Below are 20,946 nucleotides of genomic sequence, written 5' to 3'. Positions count from 1 at the left end.
ATTTTATATCTAAATATACATAACGGTTTATAATTCAAAAAATAATAGCATTCATTTATTAAAAAAAATAGAAAACACCATTTTTAATATTTTTTAATTTATAGCATAAAATTAAAAAAATATATTTTCTTTATTGCAGATTTAACTATTTAATAAAGAATTAGAGCTAAAAAATTAAAAAAATATTTTTTAAAACTAAACATGACCTTAATTTTTGTTTCTTTTTTTAAATGATAGAAACCCTTTAACTACTATTTCACATAAATTTGAGATAATATTTATTTTCATATTTTTTCATTATTTTTTTTCCCTTTTTCTAATCCTTGTCCGTAACAAGTATGGAGAAGCTTCACAACATATGACAGGTAGGTGAAAGAATTGTTCTTTCTTGAGCTTCACAAGCCCTCTCTCTCCCTCCCCCTCCCTCTCTTGGCGGTGTGAATAAAAAGGCCAAAAAGTGAGAGAACCGAAGCAGGGTTCCATTTAGCCACGCCCCCCTACTCTGACCTTATCGTGCGCCGGGTCGGGACTTTAAACGCTGCCAACGCACGAATGGGTTTGTTTGGACTAACACCACCCATCTCGGCCTTCCTTCGAATCTTCTTGCTCCTCCTTTCCGATCCGATCACCGAAACCCTAGAATGCTGATCTCCGATTCTGGAGAGGCAGAAACACAGAATTATTGAGCATACAACACTCAATTCTAGTTAGATAGATAAAGCGAGAGCGATCGGATGATGCAGAGGCCGAGTCCTCCTAAGCACCGCCACGATGGGATTTCGCCGTTGCCGCTGGGCATGGATTGGAGCCCCCCGCCGCGGAGATGGGTCAGTCCTGCTTCTTGATTTCGAATTCTATCTGAAATTCCGATGATGAATTGGAATTCAGTTTGGTGTGTTATTCAATGTATTCGCGAATTGAATTGATGGATCGCTTCTGGTAATCAGTTGGACCTTCGCGTGGTTACAACGATATCTGCTCCGCGCGATCTTGAAATTTGACCTAGCTTGACCATCGCCTTTGTGGTTTTTATCTTATCCTCGCATGTACTCTATGGTCTTGTAGTTGTAGACTGCATCACTGCATTGAAGTACTTTAATCATTGGACTAACTGTATTAGGAATTCACAAGTTGGAAACTGATTATCACTGTGAGTACTAAAGCCTAAGACATAGGGCTGTAATTGGTTGAAGAAACCTTTTTCCTTTTTCGTCATAAATGTTCGAGAAGTGCTTCAGTTGTTCTTTATTTGTGATTTAGTATTGTTGCCAGGGCCTTATATATCGACAAGCAACTTCTAATCAATAGCTCAACTAGAATTATGTATTTCTCTGCATGGTTGACGTATCTAGGGCCATTTTTGTGTGTGAGATTATCCTCTTTTACTAGTGGATCCTTTTCCTCTCATCTTAATATCCTCTCTTACTTGGTGCAATTTTCCTTTAATATCTTTGACACAGTTGATTGATTATAATTTTGGTTTGCTTACAATCCCCCACTCTATTCCTTCCCAGCAGCTGGCCTTTGTGCCTAGTAATAACAGCTAGTGGTCGTCTTTCAACCAGCTTGTAGATCTTGTGGAGATCCTTGAATAATTTTTTGTGGAATATGAAGGCTAATGTTTGTTTATCCTCCTTTAGAATACACAGTATCTCCTTGTTAACTCTTTATGTATATTAATCTCTTTCTTGTGGGGAGAAAAAAAAAAAAATCTCTGGTAAGAAGAGTGACAGTAGGAAAAGAAAATATGGTTGATGAGCCTGGCATAGCAAGTTTTGTTTGCACAGAAACCTTGGGGCAAGGAAGGTCGAGATCCTTAAATTACAATATGATGGCATTCAAGAAGGCTACTTCTCTGATGCCATTCCTGGACACAATTAGGAGTCCATGTGCAGAAGTCTGCATGTTGAGCATCATGTTGACCTACAGGAAATGTTCAAGAGAGATTTAGAAGGCTGGTTCTGCTGTTTTGCTAGACAAGGCATTTATGATACGGGGGTGCCTTGCCTTGGCAAACCATAAAAATAACACTTTGCACCAATAATATAGCATTTCATGATAAATTAAAAATGCTCAATTTGAGTAGTCCATTAGTCATTCACAAAAAATAGGTGTTCTCATAATTTAGAAACGGACGTCTATGCATCATTGTGATCCTCAAAAGTATAACTCTTAACACATTCAAAACACGAAAACACTATAAGACTAACAGCCCCTATCTTCAACCAAACTATCAAGGTTGGATATGTTACACGAGTTTTGACTAAACATGGATTGTGTCTAGTTTGTTCTCTCAGGGATCTAGTCATCAATGAGGTGCACTAGAAAGCTAAGCCAACTGAGAGACAGATACTAGTTATTGTGTTATGTGGAGTATTCTATTAGCTCTTGCGTGCCCGTTTCTGTTGGATACAACAAGGGTATGGGTGTGAATGTGTTTGACACCTGTACCTAAATTAGACACTTGGATCTTCTAATTTTAATAATATTGCCAAAAAAAATTCAAAATTTTTACTTAGATGAAATTTCACCTTTTTTTTTTTTTTTGGTGTCATTTTGTTTGAAGTATATTTCTAGACAATGGTATCATTTTATTTTAGAATGTTATGCAATTCACTTTATATTTAACTGACCACAACTTGTTCATGTACCATATCCAACTTCTATATATATATATATATATATATATCCTAGTTCCCTAAACTTGAGGGTTTGAGGTGGTTTGTCATATGGACGCATCATAGTTGTAGATAGGTTAACTATGTTTTAGTTAGGATTGAATTATAACCTATAAATAGAGGCATATGATATACTCAGAAATTTACCCTTTTTGACAATAATACAATTGTGATACACTCTCTCTCTCTTTGATTTTCTGCAATCTTTTATTGTTCTGCATCAAATTCCCCTGTAGTTATTTCTTCACTGCACATTACTGGAGTTCAGGTTAAAGACATGGAGTTGGAATGCAGAACCAGGAAGAGTGTTCATATCAATAGATTTTCTTGAGTAACTTAACAATGTGTTTCCTTTTCAGTTCCTTTTTAAGGCATTAATGCTGCATCCATCTGGATCCTTCATTAAAAGTATACCCATTGTAAATACTGCTACATACTCTTGACTGACTTCTGTTTTATAGCGCTTTATGGTGGATGAGACTTGATTTCGATCTTTTCTTCCCAATAATGTTGTTTGATTGATTTTATAGTTGATGACCCTTTTCATATCTTGAATTATTATTTTTCAGTCCTGATATTAGTTCTTATGGATAAGATTTATTTTGTAGAATGGGCGGGACACGATTTGGCCGCATGATCCTCGTACAGGATGGAGCTATTGCATCACAATTCCTTCCTGGGTTGTCCGTCCAAAAACAAGAGATTCAGATCCAGTTGTGGTACTCAAATTGCACGACTCTCCAGTACTTATCTTTATAAAGGGTTAGATGTTGTTTTTGTGCTGTCATTTGAAATTTGGCATGGCTATTCATTGACTTATAAGATGTCAGCAGGGACATTTTTTTGTTAACTACTTTTATTTGATGTTTCTATCATTAATTATCTTCTTAGAAAAGTCTTGAAGTTTTTTTGGCATCAGTTAAATTGAAAATAGAACAGAGTTTTTCATTGACATTAAAATGTATATTCCTGATTCCAATTTATCATTCCTTCAGGAAACCATGAAATTTTGTTGGGTTATACCTTCATATCTTGGGGTGTTACAACTGAAAAGAGAAAAGCTAACAATGGAGTTATGTTTTTGATTGATCCTAAACAACCTTTCTGTTAGTGTGTGTGTGTGTGTGTGTGTTTTTTTTTTTTCACACAGTGACAGCATATGAAATACTGGTTGGGATTTGAGAGCGAGAGACTGTCCCTTTTTTTCCTTGAATTGCCAGGGGAATATTTAAGTGATTTTTACAAGGTTAATGCAATTTCCAACAGTTTCCCATGATATTTTTTGATAATTCTTATTATTTTCTTATCTTATTTTAGTTGGGAGAAACCTGCCTTTTTGTTCTAGGTTAATGGGAGTATTACAGTCTTTTATAGTTGTAACAGAACAATTGCTGCAAGCTCCCGGCTGTGTTATGTTTATTTGACCACTGTTAGCTTCCTTCTAAAGTATATATCTAATAATTCTATTTTATGGAGAATACATTTTTTAGTTGATGTTGTGAGATATAGACCCATCAAGCCCTCCTTATTGAAGTCAGACATGTGTCTAACTTCCAAGTGCGCCTGGTAGTTCCTTGGTTTGGATCAGATGGGGTTCAGACACTCCTTATTGTTACGATTTTGGCAAGAAAAATCTGATGATTATTTCTGATTCACTACCTCAATATATATACAGTTAGCACTACTCCACTACCCCACTTCCTTAAAATAAGGAATCACTTAGCTAACCATCTAGATCACTCACTAAGTCCATAACTTAGCCCACTACTAAGTAAATAAAACTGAAAAAAAACACATCAACAATTACATGAAACAAATAACAATAATTTACACATCAGATAAATCTATAAAATTTATCTATTATTCTCGACACTCCCCCTCAAGCTGATGAATGGATGTCTTTTATTCCCAGCTTGCTTATTAGCCTTTGAAATGTTGCTCCCGGAAGGCCTTTAGTGAGAAGGTTTGCAAGTTGACTTTCTGTAGGCACAAATAGAGTGCAGATTAAACCACTCTCTAGTTTTTCTTTTATAAAATGCTGGTCAACTTCCACATGTTTAGTACGATCATGTTGCACCGGATTGTGTGCAATATTGATTGCTAACTTGTTATCACAATATAGCTTCATAGGATCATTCCATTTGACTTTCAGATCTTCTAAGATTATTTTAATTCATAGTAGCTCACAAATCCTAAGGGCCATTGACCTAAACTCTGCCTCTGCACTTGATCTTGACATAACATTCTGCTTCTTACTCCTCCAAGTCACAATATTTCCTCCTAGGAAGGTGCAATATCCAGATATTGATCTCCTATCATCTATTGATCCTACATAATTAACATCCGTATAGACTTCAAGAGTTAGTTCTTGTCCTCTTTTGAATAGAATTCCCTTACCTAGTGTGCCTTTCAAATAATGCAAGATTCTATGCATGACTTTCAGGTGTATCTCCTTAGGATTGTGCATAAATTGACTAACCACTCTTACTGCATATGCTATGTTCGGTCGAGTATGTGATAGATAAATGAGTCTCTCAACTAATCTTTGGAAGAGACCTTTATCTGTTGCAACATCTTTTGGACTGCTTCTTAGTCTATGATTGGACTCAATAGGGGTTTCAATTGGCCTACACCCTAGCATACTTGTCTCGGTTAGCAAATCAACAATGTATTTTTGTTGGGATATGAAAATACCTTGTGAGCGAGTTACTTCAATACCCAAGAAGTACTTCAGCTTGCCTAACTCTTTAATTTCAAATTCCTTAGTTAAGCACTGCTTTAAACTTTCCATTCCTTCCAAGTCATCTCACGTCATTATGATATCATCTACATAAACCAACAAAACAGAAATCTTTCCAGCCATAGATTGTCTTATAAATTTGGTATGATCTCCTTGGCTTTGTTTGTATCCCAATTTTAGCATGACTTTGGTAAATCTTCCAAACCAAGCTCTAGGTGATTGTTTCAACCCATATAGGACTTTGTTTAACCTGCATACCACATCTTTTTCTGTTGTTCAACTCATTCCCGATGAAACCTCCATATAAATTTCCTCCTCTAGATTTCCATGTAGAAATGCATTTTTCACATCAAATTGTTGTAGTTTTCAGCCAAAGTGAGTTGCTAGGGATAGTAAAATCCTTATGGTATTCATTTTTGCAACTAGGGCAAAGGTTTCAAGATAATCCACACCATAAGTTTGGGTATAACCCTTAGCAACTAGCCTTGCCTTGTATCTTTCTAAAGACCCATTTGAATTGTACTTAATTGTAAATATCCACCTACACCCCACTGTATTATTCCTTTTAGGCAACTTTACTAGAAGGTAATCTGTAAGTCTGCTTGCATGGGATTCTGTTGGCAGATGCAGGGGGAGAACTTCGAAGCTGACTTAAGACTTCTCCGGTTAGGAAGCTGCGATATGGTCTTAGGTGTGGACTAGATGAGAGAAGTAAGCCCCATTTGCTTTGATTTTAAGAAGATGGAAGTCACTTTTGACAAAGGAGGAAAACGAATGACTATCATTGGCAGTGCAGAGGCTGGTACTTGCAAACTGATTTCAAGCAAAAGACTACACAAGTTGTTCAAAAACAAGTGGACACAGGTAGTTCAATTGTTCTCGATACAAACAATTGAGCAGGAGGAGGAGGAACTGGATTATGGTGGGAAACTCAAACTGGAAGCAACGAAGCATGGCTCCATTCCTTGGGAGGTAACTCAACTAGACTTACTTGATGAACTCTTAATTGAATTTCAAGATTTGTTTGAGGAACCGAAAGCTCTACCCCCTCCCAGATCGTTTGACCACACCATAAACCTTAAACCCAATTCAGAGCCGGTTAACATTCGTTCTTATTGGTATCCCCCAAAACAAAAGGCTGAGATTAAACGCATGATTAAGGAAATGCTTCAACAATCAGTCATCCGACCCAGCATCAGCCCATATGCCTCCCCTCTTCTCTTAGTTAAAAAAAAAAGACGACAGTTGGCGGTTTTGCATAGACTATCGCCAACTCAACTCCCTTACCATAAAGAATAAGTTCCTTATCCCTATCATCGAGGACCTCCTAGACGAGTTACATGGGGCTAAAGTTTTCTCCAAACTCGACCTCCGTTCAGGATATCATCAAATCCGTATGAACCCCCAAGACACCAATAACTTTCCAAGCCCTCATGAACCAGATATTCGAACCCTATCTTTGCCAATTCATTCTAGTTTTCTTTGATGATATCCTAATTTACAACCCCAGCTTCCCTAAACACATAGAGCACTTATGGTTGACCTTGTAAATCCTTAGATTCAATAAGCTGTTCATTAAGAAGTCCAAATGTGCCTTTGCACAAACCCAAGGGGAATATTTAGGCCATGTGATATCAGAAAAGAGGGTGATCACTGACCCCCAAAAGATTGCAGCAATGACTGACTAGCCACGGCCGACTAATGTGAAGAGTTTGCGAGGATTCTTGGGTCTCACGGGTTATTACAGACGATTTGTTAAAAATTACAACATCATCAGCAAGCCATTAACTGAGTTGCTCAAAAAAGAAGGATTCCATTGGGCTGAAGTAGCTGAAGCTGCGTTTGATCGACTGAAGAAAGCCATGTGCGAGGTTCCTACAATGAACCTCCCTGATTTTAATCAACCGTTTGTCTTAGAAACGGATGCCAGCAACTATGGAGTGGGAGCAGTGTTGGCCCAGGGTGGAAGGCTCATAGCCTTCACCAACCAGGCTTTAGCACCAAAGCACCTCGGTCTCAGTGTGTACGAGAAAGAACTTTTGGCGGTCTTGATAGCAGTAGATAAGTGGAGGCATTACTTGGAAGGGAGTAAAATCATTATTCGAACTGATCATGAAAGCTTGAAATTCCTATTGCAACAGAAGTTACGCACACACCTCCAAAAGAAAGGTATGTTTAAACTCATGGGTCTTGATTACACTATTCAATACAGGAAAAGACACGAGAACAAAGCAGCCGATGCCCTTTCCCACTGTATGGAGGAAGGAACAACGGCAGCCATGACTTCGATCATATCGGAATGGCACCTAGAGGTCGTAGCCAGTTACGAAAAAGCAGAATGGACCAAGGATTTAATGGAGCAACTGACCCTAGACCCCACGAGCAAACCGAGTTATTCGTTAAGGAATGGGTTGCTTAGATACAAAGAGAAGCTGGTAATCGGAGGTGACGAGCTGCTACGAAGAAAAATCCTAACAGCTTCGCATGATTCGCCCGTGGGAGGCCATTCGGGGGTCCAAAGCACATATAACCGAGTACAACAATTGTTCTATTGGCCGGGGTTGAAGAAAGCAGTGCAGAGTCACATAAAAAATTGTGACATTTGTAACCGGTGTAAACATGAAAACATTCACCCTCCAGGGCTGCTGCAACCCTTGCCTCAACCGGAGCAAGCATGGTCCAGCATCAGCATGGACTTCGTGGAAGGATTACCCAAGTTTGAGGGCAAAGACTGCATATTGGTAATCGCGGACAGACTCACCAAATACAGCCATTTCTTAAGTCTAACTCATCCTTTCACAGCCCAAGGAGTGGCACGCGTGTTCCTCGATCAAGTGGGAAAATTACATGGCTTGCCTCAAGTCATTGTGTCCGATCGAGACAAAGTCTTCACCAGCTTACTATGGAGGGAGCTTATGATATCATTGGGTACCAAACTCCACATGTCATCAGCATATCATCCGGAGACGGATGGCCAGACGGAACGAGTAAATTAATGCCTTGAGACCTACCTTCGGTGTGTGTGCTTGGTGCAGTCCACAGGGTGGCATAAGTGGTTGTCTTTGGCGCAGTGGTGGTACAACACCAACTACCACTCATCTTTGAAAATGACCCTGTTTGAGGCCTTATTCGGCTACAAACCACCACTGCTACTGGTCAGTGGTGGCCCCAACTTGGTAGCCACAGTGGATGATTATCTCACTCAACTGCAGCAAGTGATGCAGACGTTGAAGAGGGAATGGGCAAGCACCCAAAACCGAATGAAGCAATACGCTGACACAAAGCGGAGTGAACGAAGCTTTTCAGTTGGGGACCGGGTCTATCTGAAACTGAGGCACGCACAATTGAAGACTCTCTCACCATCGGCAGTGTCCAAACTTAGTCCTAAATTCTATGGGCCGTATGAAGTGTTAGCTCGGGTGGGCAAAACGGCCTACTACTTACAACTTCTGGCAGAGACTTCCATTCATCCCGTTTTCCACGTCTCTCTCCTTAAACCTTCTCTGGGTACCCACCCGGTGAGTGCCACTCTACCCTCGGTTGCTCCAGCATTGCAACAGGCAGTTGAACCGGTCGCCATCGTGGATAAATGAGTGATATATAAACAGAACCTTCCCCTCACTCAGGTGCTAGTCCGCTAGTCCAACCTCCACCCGGAAAACAACACCTGGGAGTATCTACCAGACTTACTCCAGCAATTTCCGAGGGTAATTGGACTCCTATAACATCTTCTTGAGGACAAGAAGAATCCTAATGGGAGGGGAATTGTCACAGACAAGGGCAAGGGCGCCTATTAGTCAAAGGGGTAATGTAGTAATAAAGGGAGTAGGCAGTTGAAGCATAGAAGTGTGTAGAAGCTGGTAGTTAGCTACTGTAATTCAAATGTTTGGCGCCTCCTTGAGGAGGATATATAAGCCAGCTCTTTCCGCTAAAGTGGGCATCTGAAAATACAATTGAATCACATTTCCCTCACCTATCTCTCTCTCGATTCTCTTTCTTTCTCTATCTCTATCTCTCTCCCCCTAATTTCACTACCTTCGGGTTTCTTTTCGCGCGCAATTCCGTCTGAATTGCAGCGGAAGCCATTGCTAGATTCGAGATTTGACATCATACAAGAAATGGAAGAGAACTTGTTTGCTCTAGTCTTTTGTCCACTTTGTACCTCAAGAAAGTAGAGACCTTCTTTCTCTTTAGCATGCCCAATCATCCTCCTCTTTTCCTGCTCTTGAATTTCACAATGAGAGGGATGAAAAATCACCCTACAATTAGAATTTTTGGTGAATTTTTGAATTGAAACAAGGTTAGTAGAAAGCTTAGGTACATGCAGGGCATTTTTCAAGATAAGAGACTCGTTAATATAGACATCTCCTTGTCCTGCCACTATAGTGGTTGTACCATCGGCTATGGTGATTTTTCTGTTGCTAGGGCAAGGGGTATAAGAAACAAATTTTTGGGAGGAACATGTCATATGGTCTGTGGCTCCTGAATCAATAATTCAGTCACTTGAGAGAGTAGTATTTGAGGCATTTAGAGTATGAGAAAGTGCAGAAATACCTTAATCAACAAAAGTACAGATACCTGATCCAGTAGGCTTCTCTAGGGATCCAATGTGTTGCCTTAGCTTGGTAATTTCTTTCTTGTTGAATTCAGTTGTCAGTAGTTCTGTAGGGTCTTGTTGTGTACCTAGGGTTTGGATTGGAAATTGGGAGAATGAGGGGGGAATTTAGCAGAAGAATAGGGAGGATCAAAAGAACAGGAAGTGAGGGAGAGTAAGATCGCGAGAGAGAATTTGGAGGAGAGAAATCAACAATATTCAAATGTATTGATTGATGCCTATGAATTATATTGGATCAGTCTTATATACTGATCCAGATAGCAGTGATTTGGCGCCAACAGGGCTGCCAAATATTCAAACCAATTATAATTAAAGGTTGCTGCCTTCTGGGTACAACTGCAACTACTTCTAAGTAGAGCTAGTTCAATCCAAACTAATAGCAAATACAAACAAATGAATACATTTATTATCTATTACTTCTATACCCATGTGTCCTGACAGGCCTTTCTCTATAGCTTGTCGTGTGCTTTCCACACAGGCTTGCTCATGTCTCTTTTGCTTGCCTGATCCCCCTCTGCTCTCAGCTTGAGGTTTTCCATGCAGCTTACAGCATTTCTCTATAGTATGTCTAGGCTTCTTGCAGTAGGTACTCCACAACAAGTCCTTGTTCACTCGTGCCCCATCTATGGTTCTTTTAACCTCATTTCCTTGATGTTCAGCACTGGATTGCTGCATGTTCACCTTTCTTGTCATAAGTGTTGAATTCTCCACTGTAGGAGTCTTAAGCATGACTCCTCTCCATCTTTCCTCAGCATGGACAATAGCTAGAGTCTCATTTAAGGATGACAAATCCTCTTTTCCAAGTATTTGTATTCTTACCGCATCAAATTTAATGTTTGGACTAGAAAGAAATTCATAAATTCACCCCTTTTCAGCAAACCTTTTGAGTAGAGATCCTCACTGCATTTCATGTTAATGCACTGATAATGATCCATTTACTGCCATAAAGTTTGTAGGAGATTGGAATATTCAGTGATAGATCTACTTTCTTGCTTTGTCATTGAGCTCTTGGTTTTAATCTCATAGATCTAGGCAGCATCCTTCACTTTAGAATAAGTTTGCTTGACTGCATCCCAAATTTCTTTAGTTGTACTTAAGAACATAACAGTATCACTAATTTCAGGTAGCATTGAGTTCCATAACCAAGACATTACCATAGAATCTTCTTTATCCCAAGCTTCAAACATCAGGTCTCCTTGTTTAGGTCTGATACCGAGTAGGTGGCTCAACTTGCCTCTCCCTTTTAGAAATGTACGAACCAATTGAGACTATTTTAAATAGTTCTTACCATTTAATCTATAGGTTGCTTGAATGTTCTGCAACTCTCCAATTGAGGAGTTGTTCTTGTTCTCCCCGTTAACTGCTGCTAGAACTGGCGCTTCAGATGCACCGCTTGATTCAGTTGAGGTAGACATAGCTTCTAGGTAAATTGAACTTGATTTCTTGAGTCACGAGATTGCTAGGCTATCGCAAGGTGATGGCTTCTCCGAAATAGGATTTTATGGCTCTGAGATCATGTTATGATTTTAGCAAGAAAAATTTGATGATTATTTCTGATTCACTGCCTCAATATATATACAGTTAGGAGGAGAGCACTACTCCACTTCCTTAAAATAAGGAAGCACTTAGCTAACCATCTAGATCACTCACCAAGTCCATAACTTAGCCCACTACTAAGTAAATAAAACTGAAAAAAAAAACACATCAGCAATTACATGAAACAAATAACAATAATTTACACATCAGATAAATCCATAAAATCTATCTATTCTTCTAGGCAGAAATATTCATGAAACACATTACAAATTTTGTGGAAGCTACATGTTAACAACTTTTTCCTTTTCATGAGCTTCATTTCAAGGAGACATGTGACCATAAGTTTGGAGTTTCTTGATGTCACATGGGTGTATTTTTGGAGGTTCCAATAACCAAGATGAGGCATCTGGCAAGGCATCAAAAGATGAGGACAGTCTGATAGAGCAACTTGGTGGCTGACCACATGTTGTGAATGTTTTGGTGTGTCTAAAAGATATTCTCTTGGCCTGGATGACAGATAAAATCCATAACTGTTTCATTCTTGACCAGTATTTGAACTTTATTTAGTTATTTTTGTCTATTACAACAAGATGAATAAAATTTCTCTTTTTATTGGTTGCAATCTAGGCCAATGGGAAGTAGATAAAAGTGATTCCAGAGTTTTCTCTTTTTTAATCCTTTTACAAAGTTACAGAGTTTTCTTGGATTATCTAGCAGCTGATATTATTAGTGTCTGGAGCTTTCCTTTTGTTATTCATTTTTGAAGTTTGAGAAACAGCACAACAAATTACCTTGCACAAATTGATGATGAGGCACTTGGGCAAACCAATAGAAATTGGTGATCAGGCTCCATCTAACCATCAACTCAGAATTTGGAAGATTTATAGCTAGCTGTTTACAGGTTTCACCTAATATGGACTTGTCTTATACCTAGCAAACTGTATATCAACCAGGAATTTCAAATCTTGCATATTCATAACCAGCCAAGAGCATATCATTCAGAGATTTCAAATCATGCATCTTCATATCTACCAAACACTATTTCATTCAGGGATTCTGAATCATGCATCTTCTAACTGACTGCTACTAGTGAAACATTTTTGAGTTGCAAATAGTTATTGGAGCTTCCAGCATAAATTATCTTCTTTGCCTCGAGTAGTATGAAACTTATTTCTTTATACTTTTTTTTCCCTCTTATGCTCATGCACTCACAAATCATGGTGAGCTTATATATATTTACAAAAATATAGAGTTATAGGTGAAAGGAAAGAGGCAATTAAAGGGGATGATTTGATTCTGATCATATTTTCCATATTAGGATTCTGGAGTATGGTAATTTTTGTGACTGGTGCTGGTTTAAAATTTCTGACAGAATCAGCTTTGCATTTTTTTGGCCTTGGCCCAAGTGAATAAGAGACCCAAATGTGCTTATAGCATCAGTTTCTCAACTGACCTTGGTCTAGGTGAATATGAGATCGACATGCAACTACAGCATCAGTTTCTCAACCCCCAAGCTAGGAAGCAACATTAGTAATTAACTAACTTCTTATCATTGATATTAATAATATATGACACTGTAACAGTTAAGGAGATGCTCTGATTTCTGGTTTGAAGAACTTCAAAATTGGTTTATAAACTTACTGGTTTAGCTTTGACCTAGTTATCAATTTCATGTGAAGCTAAGAGAGTTACGTGGGCAGGGAGCTCTCACTTGTGATTCAACGACTTCCCATGTCAGTCTCTTATTTTAAGACAGTCCAAATTGAGGTTATTGATATAAAAATTGAGCAAATGCACTTAGCTGAATGGTGTAATTGTTCTTCTCTAATATTATTGCTAAATCAATACATATAACTGCATTTTGGGAAAAGCTGTTTTTTAATCTTCATTGCAAGCTTTACAGCTTCAGGGTTCCCGTTTTAATGTTTATGAGGCACAGTTTTACAGGGTTCAGGTTGGCATCCAATCACCAGAAGGAATTACGACTATTCGAGGAATTTTAAGAAGATTTAATGATTTCTTGAAGTTATTTACTGTAGTAAGTCTATGATGCCTTTTCTTATGTCTAGGCCATTGAATCATTGGGTCTTTTGGAACTGAGACATTTTTGCTGTGTGTTCAATGGTACTTGTTCAAATGGATGAATCGTTTATCATTTAAAATGGATATTTACTACATGATGATATTCTTATATTCTTATTACTTGCTTTTCAGCTCAAAAGAGCATTTCCTAAGAAGAATATCCCTCCAACTCCACCCAAGGGGTTCTTGCGGATAAAAAGTAGGGCGCTGTTAGAAGAGGTACTCACTGTATTCACTACATTTATTATTACAATTCTATTATGGGTTGATTGACCTGCAGCATGTCATCTCCTAGTAACAAGAGGTTTTATATTGATATCAACATTATAACTTGTGTGCAAAACACTGCCTTTTCATGCTCCATAATCCTTTATTCTTTCCAGTTCAAGTTGTGAATTCTGAATTTTATTTGTCCATGGTAATGGGTCTTAGATATACATGTCTCACTCTAAGTTGAACTGATTGTAGGATGTGTGGAATATGTAAATAAAGGCATTTATTCTACATAACATAAAACATACACACACACACACCTGGTGAATGAGTAGTTCAAATTTTGGTAACACAATGAATAAATCTGGTCTGGTTGATAAATACTACCATGCAATTTATATGGATGTTTATGAGTCTTAACTAAAGGTTGACTTTGTTGTAGAGACGATGCTATCTGGAGGAGTGGATGACAAAGTTACTATCAGACATTGATTTGTCAAGAAGTGCCACAGTTGCATCCTTCCTTGAACTTGAAGCTGCTGCCAGATCTTGTATGCATGTGTCTACTGAACCTAGTTTTCATTTAGTAAAACTTACATAACTGAAATTATAAGTTCAATACTAGAAACGATTTGGACCTTGTATCTAATCTTTTTAATTACTTTATATATATATATATATTCTTTTTGTGTATCTTCTTAATCTTGACATTTGATTCCAAAATTTCAAAATTTGGGCAGCATTTCAAGATGAAAATGAAAAAAAATCAGAAGCAAATCCTTCCACGAATGGCACAGTTTCTCCGCTTCAAGTACATCCCAATCCAAGCCTCTCAGTCTTAGCTGGTAGTACATCAGCTGCGTCAGATTATGGTAGTGATACTGCTTATGAAACATCTGAGATTGGAACGCCAAACTTCAGAAGGGATAATAGTTCTGAAGGTGGTACAGAGGATCTGTCACTAGATGAAGATTTGTCTAGTCCAATAGAAAAGCTCATAAAGTATGGCATGTCCAATATTGATGAAGGCTTGTTTATGGGGGAGGCTATTTTGGAGCAGCTTGAGGGTTTACCTAGGCATAAACAGCATACCAGAGAGAGTAATAGTGTCATAGGGCATTGTGCAGATAATGGAAATACTTCTAAAACTGCTTATCTTGCTGATGATAGGATTGAACGTTTTTCTGAACCTGAACATAAGGTAATTAGCCATGCTCGAAAGCTCTCAACTGAAAGTGCCGGAAGCGACACAAGCTCTTTAAGAGGTAGTGAGTTGTCAAATTCTGGATTCCACAAGTCGGAGGTGCCAGTTGGCCCTCTTGGAGGTCCTGAGGTTTCAAAAACAATGGCAGTTCTTGACGATGCAGAGCTCCAGTTAAGTGATGTACAGTTAGTTCTTCCATTGGATCAACGCCCCAAAATGAACAGGGTTCTTATGTCCATGCAGCGGAGACTTGTCACAGCTAAAACAGATATGGAGGATCTTATATCCAGATTAAATCAAGAAATAGCTGCAAAAGATTATCTTGCAACAAAGGTACAGGAGTACAGTACCTATACTTTTTTTATTTATTTGTTGGTGGATTTAAGTATTTACATAATCAGATGCGAGGAATAAGTGTTTTCATTGGTGTGTTTTAAGATGTATGTAACGGAACGACTATTATGTGAACAAAGAAGGATAGGCAAGTTATTTTCACCAGGTGCTCAAATCGCTTTTGTCATGGAGACAGACCTAGGATATGCTTTATTTGATGCCTGTGAACATAACTTTGGTTGATGAAACCAAAATAGAAATTACAAATAAGTCACAATTTTGGAGGGTTACTGTTAAAATAAAAAATACTTTCTAGTTGAATGATGAAGCATATGGAGCATGATTTTAGGTATAGAAGAACAAAAATTTTCAGTGATACATATATAACATTTGTATCCATGTATACATTAGTCATGTTTCCATGTTGTGGAGGTTGGTTTCACAATATCAACTATGTGATGGAACACGTCTATATCAGTTATCTTCATTCACTGTCATTTCATGAGACTTTTCTATATGAAGATGGTGTCAGAATTTTATTTCATCATTTTGGTAGACTACTGATAATAGTCTAGCTTGAATTACTTTTATTACTGATAATCGAAGGGAATTACAAGGCTGGAAATTAACAAAATGAATGAAAATTGGACATTCGAGAGGTCCACGCTCTCCTTCTATATTCACCAAAATATTCCCTGCCTTTTACTCTGTTTGCTTCTCTATTTATAGGAATCTATTGCCCGCACATGCCCCCCCTTCGCTCTTTCCATTCTACCCCTTAACTGAATTTATTGTCTACACATGCACCAATTGGCCTTCTCCCATTTCAATATCCCTATTACGCCTTTATTTCTTAAGTCTTTTGTAGCGGAATGTTATGGGCTGCCTATCACATTCCCTCACTAGAGGGTTCCATCAAGAAGGGCATATGCCGTAAAATTTTTGCCACATTGTTCTTTTGCATGTGTCTTTATTGTCAATTTGACTTTTAGAAGTTAATTGACATTATGAGTGCCATGCCCACAACTCTAACTTGGTTAGAATAAGGTGCAATTGATGGTGGTGATGATGACAATGTTATTACGATGATATCCATCTATATTTATGCCTGCCAAAGTTACTGTTAATGGCTATATTAAAAATCGAATGATACCCACTCAGCACAGGAGGGGCATAGAGTGATCTGTTTGTTGTGTATCAACAATCTGGCAATAATATGAATAGACAGCAGTACACAAAAGGTAATGAATTTATAAGAAGCTTGAGTTATAAAAGTTGCATATATGATGGTGCTAAAAAAGGGCGTCAATTGAAGTTAATCAGAAATACTTGGTTGCCTTGAACACAAAAGGGTGATGGTAGATAAAGGTGATTCAAGATGAAGGATTCGTTTAGTTAAAATCTGGATTTATTGTGATTAGACTGATTAAAGAAACTAAGATATGAAGACTTAATATTTTCTTCCTCCTGATGGATGTTTATTTGGTAGAACTTGTTTGGGAAACCTGCCTATTCTAGGTTTTTAGGTAATGCTTGCAAATCACCCTCCTGTTGTCTTATAGCATATTAGCAACACTTTCTCAGATCAAAAAGTAATGAATAAGAGGATAACTCTACATGATTTTTCCATTTATACTTGTAAGCTCTTTGAAGAGCTGATATCATGCAATAGAAGTGAAGTTAGGACTATTTTATTGCAAGTGTTGACCACATTAGATCCTAAAAACCTGTAAGCTCACCTCTACTCCAACCACAGATGATAAAAAGTTACAATCACTTGTCTAAAGCTCTTTTATCTCATTATTTATAAAACTTAATTTTTTTCTAATATCTGTAAGCTTGAACATGTGTGAACGTGGATTGAATTTGTTGTAATTTGCTGAGTCAAAGGCAAATTAGGTTCTGTTATTCCAGATGCATGGTAGATGCACTTTAGACCCCCAGGTTACTGTTCCTTCGTTGCCATGCTGATAGATTCTAGCGATTGTAATTATGACCATGATGACTGCATCTTACAGGTCAAGGATTTGGAAGTGGAACTTGAAACTATTAAGCAGAAAAGTAAGGAAAACCTTCAGCAGGCTATTTTGACTGAAAGAGAACGAGTTACCCAAATGCAGTGGGATATGGAGGAACTTCGGCAAAAGTCATTAGAAATGGAGTTGAAATTGAAGTCACAACAGGTTGTGCATTCTTTTCATTGCTCACCCTTGTATTATTGTTTTTTCAATCACACTGATGATTCCATAATTGTTTGCCAATCATTTCTAGAAAGAAAAGTCAGATACAGAACCGGCAATTAATTCTCTCACTTGGGAAAAAAGTGCACTGCAAGAGTTGGATGTGACCAAAAAGCAGCTTGAGGATTTTCTGAAGCAACACAAAGATCTAGAAGTTAAATCAAAAGCAGATATTAAAGTTCTTGTTAAAGAGGTTAAAGCTCTCAGGAGGTCTCAAGCAGAACTACAGAAGGACCTTGACCAATCACTGAAGGAGAAATCTGAGGCAGAGGTATCTATCATATGGAGCCAAATTTCTGCTAACTGCTATTAAATTAGTGGATGTGAAACCCCAAGGAATGCAAATCCAAATTCAGCTACTAAATTGGCCTTTAGAATTCCTAGGCCCTTGAGTACTTATTGTTCTAATGGTTGTCTTAGTTTTGTCCACTTTTCTTTTTTGTTTACTTTGGCAAAATTGAAATTTCATTTTTATGTCACTTATGAACTTTTTTTTTTAGCTCCATTTTGATTGAAATTCAGTCAATGTGAAATAGGAAATATTTGAATATGTTAAACAGTGACTTATCTATGCTGCTGAAATTTTGCCTGTCCTTTCAGAGATTCCTTCAGATGGAAAAGCAGCGTGGGGAATATGCCAATATTGCTACTCAAAATCTGCTACATGAATGCAGCATTCTTCATAACCGGCTTCAGGAGTGCACCATTAATTTTGTCATTGAAAATGGAGATAAGGTAGTGGTGGATTCTTCATCACTATCAGATGCCTTGGATCTCCTGGTCACATCCGACAACCAAATTGCGGTCCTCCTTGCAGAGGTAACTTGTTCATCCTGCCCCCTCATGTTTTTGTGTTTGTCACATTAAGTCTGGCTGTTTTAATCTGACATTTAGTATATGGTATTGCTTTTGTAAGAAATCAGAAGGTTATTGTTTCTTTCATTTGTGTCTAAATTTTGGTGTTTCTTTTGTCCTTTTGTTTATTTTGCGAGTGCCATTTTTTTTTTTTTTTAAATGTTGCTTAGTGTCATGAATCCATGAGTGCATGGCTTTGGGGGCTATTTGTTGACCGTGATGTTTGAACGGGCAAGCCCCATGGTTAATTGAGTCAACTCAATAAGCTTGTGAATTTCTTTGAGTCAGCCACATGGAACTATTTCCTCCAGTTGGTGCTATTTGAACTTATCCTCTGTCAGTGAAATTGTAGCTTTCTTTGTAACCTCGGCCAGTGTTCTCCTTGGCATTATTCTATTTCTTTTACCACCCTGTAAAAGTTGTACCAAATTAACTGGCTCTCTTTCTTTTTTCCCTAATTGAATGGCTTTCTTTCATTTTGCTTCATGTGCGTGTCTGGCATTACTTGTTCAACAATGGAATCTATAAACTCACAAAGGCACCTAATGGAAAGATATAGAGAAAAAAAAAAGAAAAGAATTTGGTGTTAGCGTCATAACTTGCTATAACCACCTTTTCTTTTTCACTGCACTTCTCACCACATTTATCATCTCAGCCTGGAGTAACCAGCATTCTCATTGGTCATTACATCCATTCATGATCATCTTTATTGCCACGTTTCATGGCTGACCACCAGCTATAATAATGTTTACTAGAACTAGAATGTTGTTGCTTGATCTTTTAGGTACGAAAATTTTATTATTCTGTTTTGTAGAAATAAACATTCTTTGGGGTATCTTACATGTATTGTTTCTTAAGATCTTCTTTGGATTAGTATCCTAACATCAGATGGGTGTTATTCATAAAGAAGCTGATTCTTATATTTTCACTGAGGTGGTGGACAACCAGTTAAGCAGATATCAATGTATCATTTGCTACCTTGGTTTTTGGACAGGCAACTTTATAATCTCTGGTTAAAGTTAGTTCTAATTGAGAAAAAAGAAAAAAGTTGACTAGATTGGGCTAATGTTAGATGGCATCCTTAGTGTGGTTGGTCATCAAACTTAGCTCCCAATTCCTAAACCTACTGCCTGGATCAACTTGTTCCAACAAGCCTACAAAAGATGAGCCTTTATGTGTGACCCTTGGCCTTTCACCTACCTAACCCTTCACATTACAATAAGATACTAGAGAACCCCACAATAGTCAGAACCTTCTAGAACAATCTGGCATAGTCTACAGAATTGTGAGGGTCTTCCAAAATATACTTGCCATGCTGCTCGCCTAATCCCGTTTCTTCGCTTATGTAGCATCTATGTGGTGCTTGTGGAACCTTGGTCCTGCATGCCTAGTAAGCACACGCCATGCAGCCACCTGCGTTGTGTCCCCATCATGCTTGCATGGTGCCTGCCTGGATTCTAACCCCCAAAATTCTGGCACGTGGCAATGTTCTTTTTATGAGGTGGAAGGATGAGTGGGTATCATAGTTTGCCCATGTTAGTGGAACTTGCAATGATAACATTCTAGAACATCCAACCAATCGCTGAGACAAATAGAAGGCAATAAAGGTTACAATGGACTTGGAAATGATGATTCGAGTGCAGACAGAACCTTTCAACTTGAGAGTTGGTTCAATCCTCCTTGATCTCCTTCCATCCCAAGGATATGCTATTATAGATAGCCAGACATCATGATGGTACTCTTGATATCTCAACACAGCTATATCATGTTTACCCAAACTCGTCAGCTCATTACTTTATATCTAATCCTCAGGTCTCTTATTGTTATGATGCATTAGACCATGCAGTGTGGTGTTTATTTTGTTCATTATTTTTCATGGTACGATGCAGTATGTGTCATGTGATTCTTGGAAAGATCCCTATCTCAACGTTGTCTTTGACCATTGTTTTTGTTTAAACCTGTTTTCTGAAATATATCAGGTAGAATTTTTAGTCCAAGGCAGCGGCGAGAAGACAAATCCGCTAGATGAGGAATTGAGGAAGATGCTGAAAGATATTTTCACCGATAATGCAAGGCTGAGAAAACAGGTCAACTCTGTTCTCGTTTGTGCTCTCAAAATGGGCACTCAAGCTGAGAAAGATGATAAAGCCGATTCCTCAAGAAACATTCAATCCGAGGAAGATGCCGAAGCCGATCCTTCAAAAACAGCCGTACAAACTACCGTTATAGATAGATGAAATTAGGTGTGAATAATGTAAATTTTGTCTTATAGGGTACAAGTGCTAGTGATTAGTCATTTACGCTCCAGGATCATGATATTCCTAATTTGCTGAACTTGTCCATGTTATCAATGCAGCTACACAATACGAGATGTCTGGTAGAAGGGCCCTTCAAATCAAATCATTGTATTTCTCTTGTACGATTGATCCGAATATGCGGAACGAGGGATG

The 20,946-nt window shown here is 38.1% G+C and overlaps 1 protein-coding gene across 5 annotated transcripts; it reads left to right on the top strand.

The window, feature by feature from the left end:
- Nucleotides 1-419: 419 nt before the first annotated feature.
- LOC127802891 (PX domain-containing protein EREL1) lies at nt 420-20,896 on the top strand. Of its 5 annotated transcripts, XM_052338978.1 has the most exons (11): nt 421-827; nt 3,287-3,397; nt 13,509-13,607; nt 13,784-13,870; nt 14,307-14,415; nt 14,605-15,401; nt 17,420-17,584; nt 17,673-17,912; nt 18,242-18,460; nt 20,476-20,739; nt 20,853-20,896. In XM_052338978.1, exons 1-10 carry the CDS (start codon nt 735-737, stop codon nt 20,731-20,733), a joined length of 2,178 nt encoding a protein of 725 aa, XP_052194938.1. In that variant the 5' UTR covers nt 421-734; the 3' UTR covers nt 20,734-20,739; nt 20,853-20,896. The 5 variants fall into 5 exon arrangements, with proteins under 5 accessions (XP_052194943.1, XP_052194944.1, XP_052194938.1 ...); XM_052338983.1 differs by having other exon boundaries at nt 420-827; nt 13,517-13,607; nt 20,476-20,896; XM_052338984.1 differs by having other exon boundaries at nt 420-827; nt 3,287-3,440; nt 13,517-13,607; nt 20,476-20,896.
- The last annotated feature ends 50 nt before the right edge of the window (nt 20,897-20,946 follow it).

This window comes from Diospyros lotus, chromosome 1, assembly GCF_014633365.1.
Source record: "Diospyros lotus cultivar Yz01 chromosome 1, ASM1463336v1, whole genome shotgun sequence".
In the NCBI taxonomy this organism is placed as follows: Eukaryota; Viridiplantae; Streptophyta; class Magnoliopsida; order Ericales; family Ebenaceae; genus Diospyros; species Diospyros lotus.
This window is presented reverse-complemented; position numbering and strand designations above follow the sequence as displayed.

Coding starts and splice junctions, on each gene's coding strand:
- LOC127802891 (XM_052338978.1), top strand. CDS start 735: ATGATGCAGAGGCCGAGTCCTCCTAAGCACCGCCACGATGGGATTTCG. Junction 15,402..17,419: donor AAGATTATCTTGCAACAAAG/GTACAGGAGTAC, acceptor TGCATCTTACAG/GTCAAGGATTTGGAAGTGGA. Junction 18,461..20,475: donor TTGCGGTCCTCCTTGCAGAG/GTAACTTGTTCA, acceptor GAAATATATCAG/GTAGAATTTTTAGTCCAAGG.